The following is a 12803-nucleotide window of genomic DNA, read 5'->3' on the forward strand; positions in this document are numbered from 1 at the left end:
AGCATAGACATTAATGATGGCCTTAGAGGAGTGGAAAGGGGCCAAGAGGACATCCCAACGGGTGCCACCATTAATGGGAGAGGAGGAGAAAGGAGAGAGCACAGCGACCATGTGAAGGGTCCATAGGTCAGGTGAAGGCACGAAAAAGAGAATGTCAGTGAGAGTTTCCTTGGAGCAGGCGCTCGTGTAGGTGTCAGCGATAGGGAGGCCTGGGTTGGAGACCAGGATGTCCTTTTTAAACTTTTTCCTACCGGATTTAGTGAGGAGAGCAGGATAGTCAATAGAGAAGCAGTTAGAGTAGATAGGCGAGATAGAGAGCACCATGGAGTAGGAGGGGAGGCGGACGACACGAGTATGCAGACAGGAAGTGAGTGGAGGGCACTAGTTTACCACAATGCAGAGCAAACAGTAATGCGTAGTAGGTCAGGGCCACCTAAGTTTGAGAATCCTGCGAGGGGAGAAAAGCACCCTAGTTTAACACAATGCAGAGCAAACAGTAATGCGTAGTAGGTCAGGGCCACCTAAGTTTGAGAATCCTGCGAGGGGAGAAAAGCACCCTAGTTTAACACAATGCAGAGCAAACAGTAATGCGTAGTAGGTCAGGGCCACCTAAGTTTGAGAATCCTGCGAGGGGAGAAAAGCACCCTAGTTTACCACAATGCAGAGCAAACAGTAATGCGTAGTAGGTCAGGGCCACCTAAGTTTGAGAATCCTGCGAGGGGAGAAAAGCACCCTAGTTTACCAATATTGTTATCAATATTGAAGGTGGAGTAGTTGGAACTTAATTTATTGAGGGATGCAGTAGTGCCCAGGATGATGATCTCAGTCTTGTCGTCATTGAGGCATAGACCGTGGGTAGCCATCCATGCCTGGATGACGAGATATATCCTGTTCACCAAAGCCAAATCCTTGTCGTAATCACCAGAAAGAGGTAAGAGGATCTGGGTGTCATCTGCATAGTTAGTGTAGGTGACACCCAGATGATCCAGATCATCAAAAAGGGGCTTGGTGAAGATATTGTAGAGAGTAGGTGAGACGCATGATCCCTGAGGCACTCCACAAGTGAAAGGGATTGGGTCAGCGGCTGCAGTTGTTGAGAAGACTCTCATAGTCCGGTTACTAAGAAAGGATTGTAACCAGACTATAGCTTCCGCTGAAAAATGGGCGGCAGTGTCAAGGTGACTGCAAAGGACTCCATGGTAGACTAAGTCAAATGCCGCGGAAAGATCCAATAGGAGAAGGAGGACGGGAGTCCCCTTATCTCTGAGTTCGTCAATCTGTGCCTTTAAGTCTAGTAAAGCTGTTTCGGTTCCATGCTGTGGCCGGAATCCAGACTGCAGTGAGACTAATAAGGTATTAGATTCCAAATGTTTTTGAATTTGTGAGTAAGCCATTTTATCTAATATTTTCAGCAGGAATGGCACAGTGGTGATGGGTCGGTAGTTAGTAGGGATATTTGGGTCCAATGTCTGTTTTTTTAGAAGTGGGAGCACCCACGATTCCTTGAGGTTAGCTGGAATTTTACCAGTAACAAATGAAGCGTTGATCAGTTTAGTGATGAACGGGGCCAAGCCTCTAGCGGCATCCTTTATGAGTTGTGCCGGGCAATGATCTCCCTTACAACTGGAGGGTTTGAGTGATAAGATAATTTTTTCTGTATCAAGTGTAGTAACTTTGGAGAACTTGAAACGAGGGGGGTGGTCAAGGCTGTTAGGTGTGGTATCAGCCGTGGGGGGAGATGTCCTGATTAATGACTCTTTTTTTCTTGGCAATTTTCGTAAAGTCATCACTTTATTGACTAGTGCGTGCTGTATATCCGAGCACCAAGGTTTATCTTTTGTACAATTATCCGGTGTGAGGATTGGGGTTTCAAGCTCTTTAAGTATAGCAAAGAGTTCCTTCGTGCTTGACTTAGCCTGGGCTATTCTAGAATTGTAAACTTCACGCTTTGCTTGGAGTATTTCCTTTTTATAGAGAGCCGATATAGTATGGAGGTTAGTTTTATTTTCCTCAGATGGAAGTAGTCTCCAGGTTACCTCGCATTGCCTTTTATTTTTCCGCAGAGTTTTCAGGTGTGGAGTGTACCAAGAATTCAAGTGTGCCTTGGGTTTACTTTGTTTTGTTTTTAAAGGTGCTATGGAGTCTAGGGAGGCGGACATAATTTGATTAAATTCTTTAACTAGGACATCCAGATCCATATGATCTGGGAGAGCATTGAGTGTAGGGAGAATCAGAGGGAGCAGGTTGTCAACTGTAATATTCTTTTTACTTCTAGTTAGAGTGGGAGGGGGAAGAGCAGGCATAGCAATAGGTCTTTCCGTACCTAGGGAGAAGGAGATCATGTAGTGGTCAGTCCAGATCTGGGGAGATATGGAGGATATTGTAGTCTTGCCATTGTGGTCTGCCACCCAATCTAGAGTACGGCCTTTGATATGGGTGGGGTCAAGCACTCTTTGAGTGAATCCTAGTTCAGTTAAGGTATTTGTCACACTGGCTGCCTGTGAGTCCTTGGGGTCATTGAGGCCTAGATTCATATATCCTAGTATTAGTACCTGAGAGGTATTTTTAAGGTTATTAGACACAATGTTAGAAATGTCTTCCTCAAAGGTACTAATATGGGCTGGGGTTCTGTACACCAGGTGAATCGTGAGAGTTTGGGTTTTATTAATAGTAAGTTTGGCTGTAAGGAGTTCACATGATTTGATTCGGTCAGAGTTATTAATCTGATAGGTAGATCCGCTTTGGTAATGAGGGCAATGCCTCCTCCTCGTGAGTCATTTCTATCGGCTCTAAGGATAGTGTAACCATTAGGTATAGCTAAGGAGAGAGCTTGGCCTGCCGCCGCATGTAGCCAAGATTCAGTAATTGCCAAAATGTCACGGTTTTCAGATTGGATGATGTCCCCTATCTCGGAGGCATGAGCTACCAGAGACCTAGCATTTAGCAGTGCACCTTTAAGGCAGCGTTGGTAAGTGTTAAGGCTGGTAGGGCTTTAGGCTTTTGGGTCTTCGGTGTAGTATGGTTGAAGGAGTTATATGCAGAATGTGTCTTTCTAAGATCTACTTTTGTGGGATTAGAGGCTTCTAGTTGGGGATTCACCTTTTATTGGGGCAGGTAAGGGTTCTGGTTAAAGGTTCAAATTATTTTTGAAGCCTTGAGCGGAGTCTATTATTTCTATCATGCGTGTTGCATGGGTAAGAGTTTAGTGTAAGTGGAGGTAAGGGCTCCATATTTGGTTTGGCTAATTGTATAGAATAGTTTGGAATTTTTGGGTGGGTAGTGAGTTGAGTAGTGCTACCATTAGGGATGGTATAGGCGAGATGTGCTAGGGGAGTAATGGATTTATTCGATGGACATGTTTTTAACAAGGGCAGTAGATACATTAGAATGAGCATTTTAAGTATGGGAGGAGCACTGAGTAAGGGCAGTAAAGGTCTGAGATTCAGCAGGTAGTAGTCGGACTGAGTCAAAACCCTGAATCAATTGGGGCTACCCTTGTAGCTTGTGTAGTAGGCTGAGCAGGTGGGTAGGGTTCCTGGCCAGGCACGTTTACAGAAGAGTGCTGGCTCTATGAGCTTATGACAGTGGATCTACCACTCTCATAAGCTTATGAGAGTGGTACTTGCATAGCGCACAGGTAGATAGCAACCAATGGAGAGCGTCACAATGGATGAGTCCAGGTGAGGCTGGCTATTTGGTGTCGAGAGCCGCATACCCTGAATGCTATTACCTGGTGCACCGAGTGTTTAGAGAAATTCCTTATACAGCAAAGTCTTCGGTTTTTTCGTAAATTGCAGGCATAATGGTGCTGTGTGGATGTGGGTTAGGATCATGTGCCACAGTGCTGGCGCATAATGGGAGATCTTTCTCTTCCTGTTTTATTGCTTTTGGGCATTTATTTATTTCCAGTCTTGCAACGGTGTGGCATCTGGAATTGCTTTGGCTTCCTAATTTGACCAGTTCCTTGGCTAGCTACTTTAAAGATTATTTGGGCCGTTAGAAAGGTTGGGGGAAATGCGGTCAAACTGTTTGATGCCGATGATTCGTGTGGTGCGAGGGTTGAGGGGGAAGGCCAGAGCAGAGTAGGTTTCCACTTCCAGGTGGCCTGGAACTGGGGAATACTGCAACCCTGAAACCCGAGGCTGGCCAGAAAGATTTGATTGTGTGCAGTCCTGCTAGTAGCTACCAAGCCGTCTGGCCATTTTTGTCACTTGGGGATAGCTTCGGCATTAATTCTTCGAGGTCCATGCCAGCTACCCATGATTGGATGAGTGTTTGATTGGATGAGTCATGATTGGATGAGCGTTTGATTGGATGAGTATTTGATTGGTGGTGTTCCCGAGAAGCAAAAACCATGTTTTTTGTGGGGTCGAAAAAACTAAATGCATATACATTTCACTGATAATGCACTCGTTGACTTGTACATAAAACTCATCAAATCTAGCAAAATATGTAGTGGTGTGAAAAAAGATTAATTGGAAAATTAAATCATAAATATTGAATTTAGTTAGTCAAAATAACTCCTAAAAAAGGATAAATGGAAGGACTGACACAAATCATCATTAAAGAAGGGGAGGGGGAGAAGTTAGAAGGGGACAATAAAAGGCTAACCAGTCTTTTACCATTTTACTTTAGAGAAGGGAGGAATACAACTTTAAAATAAATTATAATGCAGAAAAAATAAACCAAAAGGTTGTTGATATTAAAAGTAGACATGCCAAAGGCTTTTTTCCATTAAGAAAAATTTGTTGTGAAAATAAAGAGTTTTTATTTTGGTCAGAAGTATTGTGGTGAAAAGACCGATCCGGTAGAATGTGTGTGGCTTGGACCCTCCCCTTCCTGCAGTGGAAACTGAGCGGTTCTGCAGTCGTGGCTGCAAGGGCTGTTGTCGCCCTATACCATGTGTTGGAGGTCGTAATGACGCATGTACATATGTTGATAGTGTACAGTTAGTAGTTTTGCTTCCCTGTGATTTTCATTGATAAGAGTTGGTTCAAGCCCTAATACATATGAGTGCATTTGTATACATTCTGCCTAACTTGAGTTATTAGAGTGCTCTGTGTGTGCTTAATTAAACCCATCACCACCCCACACTCTCCCAAGTCTAAGCCTTACTGCCCAGTCACATTACCTTGATAGAGTTTGGCTAGACATTAGCGTCGTCCTGGTCACCAGAATAGGGTGGCCTCTCAGAATCTATCCATAGGGCTGATTCTGAATATCTTATCTTTACCACCTCAGTAGACCATGTTTCCTGATTAGAGTAGAGTAGAGAGAACCCCAAAAGGCAAATAAACACATTATTTATATCCTGAGAGTGCTGCATCAGGGACCCCTTGGCCTCTGAATAGTTTGAATACAGGTCTGACTGTACTCGTGACACAACAGTCTGGCCAACATTGTCTCAAGCATATCGGCTTCCCCAGACTTCTGGACTTGGACCGGCTCAGATAATAAGAGCCTGAAACTTAGCATTAACGCCTTTAGGGCTTGTGGTGTTGGGGTAATAGGGTATGTTTGTTCCAATGCATGAATTTACTCTTCCAATGCAGTCAATTGCAATCGTTCGGATTTGAGAGATGCACAGGTAGGGGGTAATGCAATACCTCGGGGGTCACATTTAAACCCCCCCCCCTCCCGAAGTATTGCTTGCAAGGACACTGAGCCAGTATTGGGTTCAAAATAGGAGGTCCTTTTATCAGATTTAGTGGCATGATACGCCTGATCCAATAAAGAGGCTACATTATCTCTGATCTTAATGCCCTTTTCCCTGGTCCTTTACTGTGTGCTGAGAATGTTAAGCTCGAAAAAGTGAGATCTGTGGGTGTGTGACCTCCTCTATGGGGTGCCAGGGAGGAAAAGCCAAAACATGACAATTGACACCCATGGTGGTGGGGGTGCAGTGGTGGGAGATGGAGGGAAGGCATCGGGGAAGGGCAGGGAGTGGGTGGGTGTAGTGGTGAGAGCTGGAGGGGAGGCATTAGGGGAAGGGCAGGGAGTGGGGGTGCAGTGGTGGGAGCTGGAGGGGAGCCATTAGGGGAAGGGCAGGGAGTGGGGTGCAGTGGTGGGAGCTGGAGCGGAGGCATTGGGGGAAGGGCAGGGACTGCTGGGTTATGTTTTACAGTAAAAAAGTTTGGGATCTAATACATCACTTGTTTTTCTTTTACTACAGAAACATTTCCTGCAGAAATGGGTACGTTTCATTAATGGTAATAAATATATTTAACATACTTCAATGCCTCGCTGGTTTGTCTGAGTTCACGAACCCTAAATGTTCTTCTTGCTTTCAGATTGGCGATACATGAAATCCTTTGAACGTGAGTACTTGTGATTTACAAATTCCAAACCCCAACTCTCCATGGGGCCTCCTGGATCTCAGGGGTCATCGTGAGGTGAGGCAGCTTGAGTCCCCTGCAGTGACACTCGGTCATAGGAAAGGAACATGAGTCACAGAGAGTCACCAGTAGGTGAGACGGCATGAGTCCTCTGCAGCGGCACTTGGGACTGATTCTGAGCCTGTGCTAAATGCCACGTAGTAACACGACATTCCCTCCTCCAAATCCTCCCATTCTGAGGGTGATGGGAAGAGTGGAGGAGAGATGTTGTGCAGCATCCAAGAAAAAACATGTAAGATATGTGCAGATGGAGCGCTGCCGGGTTACTGTGTGCAGAGCACCTCTGGTCAAAATGCAAAAAGAAAAGACATATTTCTACAATACAGATACTGTCGGCATGCTTGAAGAGTCTCGGCAGCACTTTCTGTAACGCAGAAAATGTGGCACTGGCAGCTTGAAAAGAAAACTTATTTCAGACAGTCAGAATGTTTTATGGAAAAGCTAACACTTTGTAAGGAATGCCGCCTCTTTTCATAACTAATGACACCTCCAGGGTGCTGTTAATTAACGCCTCTTCAGGCTGGTGCAGAAAGTGTGCTCTAAACTTCTGAATACTGTCCTTGCCAGCCCCTTACACATGAGGTGGTTGGCAAGGCTAGGCTGTAAATCCCGGCTTTGCAGGAGTGGCAGACTTGATATATTGCCGCCACTCTCGGACACAGCACTTTTCCATTTTAACATGCACCTCTGAATCAGGCCTAGAGACACAGCACTTTTCCTTTTTAACATGCACCTCTGAATCAGGCCGATGTCTGCAATGCAACTTGCAGGAAAGCGATGCTGCGGTTGATTAAGGCCTCTGCACTGCAAGTGACTTGTGAATCTAATTCGAGATCGCTGATGAAGCAAACGGCCTTATCGATATTACCTGAATTCCAACTCACTGTTGGTTTATAGTTATGTTGCTAATAGGGTCACTATCATGAACCGGCTCAGTGTAATTTATATAGGAGAGGAGGGGAAAGTGGTGACTTTCTGTTCTTGTTAAGACCTTTCATGTTGATGTTTACTAAGACCTACTCGATAGTCGATGCACTATTGTCAGTCACTCTGGTATATTACTCCGGCGTTACCCCTGGGCAAAGACCGTTTAGCATGATAAAGCCTCGGGAGTAAATCATATATGTTGATGATTAATAGAGAAGTTGTATGGCCACACTTCGGAGCCCAATTAATAATAGCAGCAAGCACTTAGTCGCCTGAAGTGCTGATCTTGGTGATTTGGTAAGTGTTATCAACACTAATGATCAGTCCTCCTTTTGGTCGCCCTTGCGTCCCCTTGTCGCCATAGTTTGAATGGAAAGGCAGCCACCGATTTCCAAGTTAGCCTGGAGCCAGGTTTCCTGTAATGCCACTACACAGAAATTGGGGATGTTCTCTAATAAACCATCCAGTTCAGTGAAGTGGGAGAAGCCTCGGGTGTTCCAGGACAAAATGGTAAAAGTGTGGCTAGGATCTACAAGGATTTTGTGGTTGTAGAATTGAAGGTAACCACTGTCAGCTGGTAGCAGCCAACCCTTCTTTCTCTTCTAAGGGAGAGTGAACACCAACATGTCTTAACCCAAGAGCATCAATGGCGACAGTAATAGCGTTGCCTTGTGAGCTGGGAGATAGTTTTGATCGATTAAGGTTGACTCCCATAGGTTGGATGTAGAGGGGTCTAGTTGAAAGCAAAGGAACAGGTCTACTAGATTTCAGTACCCCCCTATCTAGATTCATCATGGCTTAACCCAAGAGCGTCCGTGGCAACAGAAATAGCATCGCGTTGTGAGCTGGGAGATAGTTTTGATCGATTAAGGTTGACTCCCATAGATTGGATGTAGAGGGGTCTAGTTGAAAGCAAACAAACAAGTCTACTAGATTTCAGTACCCCCCTAACTAGATGCAGCCCAAACTTTCTAGATGGAGCTTTAACAATAGAACAGTCATAACCTAATTTTCCCAAATTAGCATCATGTGACGTGACACAATCTAGTCCAGCGGGATTGTGAAAATAAACTATCGCGCTAGCATAGTACGAGTCTTCTAGGAGGTCAACAATCACGATGTCCTCCATTTGTAGGCACCGCAGAGGAGCGTTAGATGTTATCCCATTATTGTCCTCTGGAAAAGGGTTTCCCAAAACTTCCAGAATGTGGGAATCTTCCGGTAATGTTTGGCACTTAATAGTCTCTGTAGTCTGTATAAATGAACCAGTGCTTTTAGGGTGAACAGGAGTTCCTGCCGATGTTGTCTTTATTTCTGGAGGCACCTCTAGTAGAAAGAGTATTGGACTCAGCAGCTGGAAGCCTTTTGATGTAGTTTTGTTTTTTAGTAGGATGTTAAGCAGAGTCTTTGGTCTTATTTCCTTCTAATGGTAGAGTGTCATATGAGACCTGGTCATTGATCACAAGGGTAGCAACTCTTGAGCTGGAATTAATCAAGCCAGGCTTGTTGCTCAGGCTGCATTGCCACTAAAATCAGCCTATTCGAGGGGATTGGGTCCTCCGACGTATTCCATATCTATGACATGTAATCGCCACAGCTGTGCTGCTTCAGAAACTTTTTTTCTGCGTCCTGCGTCGATGACGTCGATGCGCCGTCGTCGAGGACCTCCTCCGACGTCCGACGTCATCCGATGTGATAAGTAGGACGCATGACGGCCGCAGCCTCAGTTCCGTTTTTTCCGCGAACGTGTTGCTTCGTGTTTCTCGGTTAAACGCCTCGACTCTTTGGAGTTCTGTTCTTCTCGGTTCTTCGAACCTGTTCGTTTTGTGAAAAATCCTTCGTGTGAAGATGTCTTCTACTTCGTCTTCGACCCCGCGTCCGGGCTTCAAGAAGTGCGGGGAGTGTGGGTCCAAGATGTCGGTGACGGGCTCGCACGATGCCTGCCTCTGGTGCCTCGGGGAGGCCCACGACACGGATGACTGTATCGACTGCCAGTCGCTCACGTCCAAAGCCTTACGCGAACGTAAGAAGAAGTTGTTGGTAGGTCGGGTGTCCAAGCCCCGGAAGTCGAAGTCTGCGGGGCTTTCGACGGAGGATTCGAGGGGTGACTCACCGCGTCATCGTCAGAGGTCTCGTGGGTCTCCTTCTAGGAGTCGGTCTCGCCACTCCTCAGCCTCTTCGAGGCATTCTCGGAAGCGCCGACACCGTTCGTCTTCCAGGTCCTCTTCGGAGGACTCTGCCCGGCACGTCGCTTACCCCACCAGCTGTGCGACGCCGGAGGAATGGGCTTCCTTCGGGAAGAAAATGCTGGCGATTCTTGAGTCGCAGGGTACTAAGCCGTCCGCGCCCCCGAGTGGAGTCGGTCATGAGAGGTCGAGAGACGCCGCTCGCAGGAGTGGTCGGCACGAGTCACGGGAGAGGTCCCGTTCGGACAAGGAGACTCGTTCTCGACGTACCCTTTCCAGGTCCCGGTCCTCGACGCGTTCGAGACCGTGTGCACCTGTGAGGTCTTCGAGGAAGACATTGATGTCTGAGGCGTCGAGGGCGTCGACAGGCTTTCTCGAGGCTCCGGCTCCGAGGAAGTCGTCGAAGCCGTCGACGCTCAGGTCGTCGAGGGACACGCTCGGGGCTCCAGCCTCGAGGGCTGTGTCGACGCCACCGATGCTGGAGGCGCTGCATCTGACGTCGACGCCGATTTCCTCGACGTCGACGCCGATCCTCTCGGCGCCGATGCCGGTTCTCTTGACGCTGGCGCCGATTCGCTCGACGCCATCGACGCCTTTCGTGTCGGAGGTGCCCCGTGGCACGGGTGAACCCCCTAGGAAGGCTCTGGTTAAGAGCAAGCACTCTCGGGTGCCTTCTTTTCGCCACCTGGACTATATTTCAGAGGTGGATGAGGATTCTGATGGCCTGGTTCCTAGTCAGGTTCCAGATGAAATTGTCTCGGGCCATAGTCAGTTTGATGATTTGAGACAGTCACTGCATGATGCCAGTGGACTGGACACCTCTCCGGAGGTGGAGTTTTGTAGGCCTGAGCCTGGCTCTCATGCCGATTCCTCGTACCAGCGCCTTATGGCTAGGGTTTCTGAGTACTTGGGATGGTCTGCTCCCCCAGGGGAGTTTGTGCAGGAGTTTGTGCAGGATGATCTGACGGACATCCTTGATGTTGGTCCCCCAACTGACCCGGTACTGCCGTTCCATATGGCTTTGCAGAGAAGGGTGGCAGCGGCTTGGACTGCTCCGGAGAGTCTCCCGGCAGTGGGCAGATCCTTGTCGTGAAAATACCGTCCAGCCAGTAGCGACCCCTGCTACTTGACCAGGCACCCCACTCCGGAGAGTTTGGTGGTGCAGGCGGCCACGGCCCCGGCAAAGCAGGCGTCGTACCCTACCATCCCTCCTGATAGGGACGACAAACGTTTTGATGGCTGGGCGAAGAAAGTGTTTTCTTCTGGTGGTATGGCGCTTCAGGCGGCCAACTCCATTTGTGCCTTGTCTCGTTTCACACTCTGTGGAACTATGTTGCGTTAGCGGCTGAACATATTCCTGAAGGGGACGAACGGGATGGTTTCCTTGCTATGGTCCAGGATGGTAAGGATGCCATGTGTGAGTCCGTTCAGTCGGGTTTGGACTTAGCTGAATGCGTCAGTAGGTCCATGGCGGCGAGCACCGTGATGCGCAGGTTTGCGTGGTTGCGGAAGTCGGGGTTTGCTCCTGATGTGCAGTCCCGGCTCCTCAACATGCCCTTTGACGGTGAACACCTTTTTGGCAGCAAGGCTGACGAGAGCCTTGAGAGGTTGCAGACCTCAAAAGCTGCAGCGAAGTCGTTGGGCGCTGCAGTTCGCCAACCTCCGCCTTTTCGTCCTAGGGGACAGAAGTGGAGGGGTGGTTCCTTTCGCTATTACTCGTCCTTCAGTAAAGCGAGAGGAGCTGGCAGTCAAAGTGGCCAACGCAGGGGTACCAGAGGTGGACGACAGGGTACCCGTGGTGCCAAGGCCGCTCGGGCAGTTGCCTCTTTGCCCTCAGGTAACGCCGCAGCCGCTCCCACTCAGTCATGAGGCCATGTCCCATGGTTCGCCGGTTGGGGGAAGGCTGGCGCAGCATCTTGTAGAGTGGCAAGCCATTACTTCAGATGTGTGGGTTCTGGAGATCATAACCCACGGCTACTGTCTTCCCTTTCGGCACAGGCCTCGCGACAATCCACCGGGGAACCTCTCTTTGCAGAGTCCGGATCCGCTCCTTGCACAGGAAATTCAAGCCCTGCTGGAGAAAGGCGCCATAGAACTGGTGCCTGTAGCGGAGAGGAACAAGGGATGGTATTCCCCTTATTTTTTGATTTCCAAGAAAGACGGGGGATTGAGACCCATCATGGACTTGCGCGGTTTGAACAAACTCCTCAGGAAGGACAAGTTCAAGATGGTTACTCTCTCTCTCAAGTCCTCCAGGCCCTTCAGCTTCAGGACTGGTTGGTGTCACTCGACCTCAAGGATGCTTACTTCCATGTGCCGATCCATCCCAAGCACAAGAAGTACCTGAGGTTCGCGGTTGGCGACTCGCACTTTCAGTTTCGGGTCCTGCCGTTCGGATTGACCTCCGCCCCGAGGGTTTTCACCAAGCTCATGGTGGTGGTGGCAGCGCATCTCAGGCAAGGGGGGATTCACGTCTACCCCTACCTGGACAATTGGTTGATCAGGGGGAGCTCTCCCGAGCAAGTCCTGGATCATCTATCCGTCACCTGCCACTCCCTTCACAGGCTGGGCTTCTCCCTCAATTGAAAGAAGTCCCATTTGAAGCCAACACAGCGGCTCCAGTACATCGGAGCAGTGCTCGACACTTCCCTGGGGCAGTGTTTTCCTCCCCAGGTGAGGGCTCTTCACATTCAGCAGATGGTGCACAAGTTTCAGCATGCCCAGACGCTCCCAGCGTTCGAGTTCTTGAGGTTGCTCGGCCTCATGGCATCCTGCATTCTTCTGGTGCCAGAGGCTCGCCTGCGGATGAGATCTTTGCAGTGGGCACTCAAGACGCAATGGTCGCAGTCCTCCGGCAGGATGTCGGACTCGGTTCAGGTGCCGTCCTCGGTCGCCCGGGACCTTCTGTGGTGGGCCGTCGAAGGCAACTTGATGAAGGGGGCTCCATTTTGGCTTCCCTGGCCGGAGGTGACGATCGTGACGGATGCATTCCTCACGGGATGGGGAGCTCATGCCAACGGGCTGACAGTCAGCGGTCGTTGGTCTCCGTCGGAGTCCAGACTTCATATCAATCTGTTGGAGCTGAGGGCCGTCAGGCTAGCCCTGAAGGCTTTTCTGCCGACTGTGCGAGAAAAGAATGTCCTGATCCTGACGGACAACACAGTGGCCATGCACTACCTCAACAAAAAGGGGGGGGGTGGCAGGGTCACTTCCTCTGTGCAGGGAGGCGATGCAGCTCGAGTTCTGGGCCATCCAGCAGGAAGTTTCGATCTCAGCAGTTCATCTGGCCGGAGAC

At 48.9% G+C, this 12803-nt stretch overlaps 1 protein-coding gene across 3 annotated transcripts in view; it reads left to right on the top strand.

The window, feature by feature from the left end:
- LOC138521884 (E3 ubiquitin-protein ligase TRIM39-like) overlaps window positions 1-12803 on the top strand; it is a 167729-nt gene that overhangs the window by 98462 nt on the left and 56464 nt on the right. For 2 of the 3 annotated variants that reach the window (XM_069635046.1, XM_069635047.1), the window contains 2 exons: window positions 6173-6193; window positions 6291-6317. The exons of the other annotated variant lie outside the window; for it this stretch is intronic. In XM_069635046.1, the coding sequence (XP_069491147.1) occupies window positions 6173-6193; window positions 6291-6317 (48 nt within the window). The remainder of the gene's footprint in view (window positions 1-6172; window positions 6194-6290; window positions 6318-12803) is intronic. 3 annotated transcript variants of the gene reach the window in all.

The sequence above is a fragment of the Ambystoma mexicanum genome, chromosome 13 (genome assembly GCF_040938575.1).
Source record: "Ambystoma mexicanum isolate Mex_15411 chromosome 13, UKY_AmexF1_1, whole genome shotgun sequence".
Taxonomy (NCBI): Eukaryota; Metazoa; Chordata; class Amphibia; order Caudata; family Ambystomatidae; genus Ambystoma; species Ambystoma mexicanum.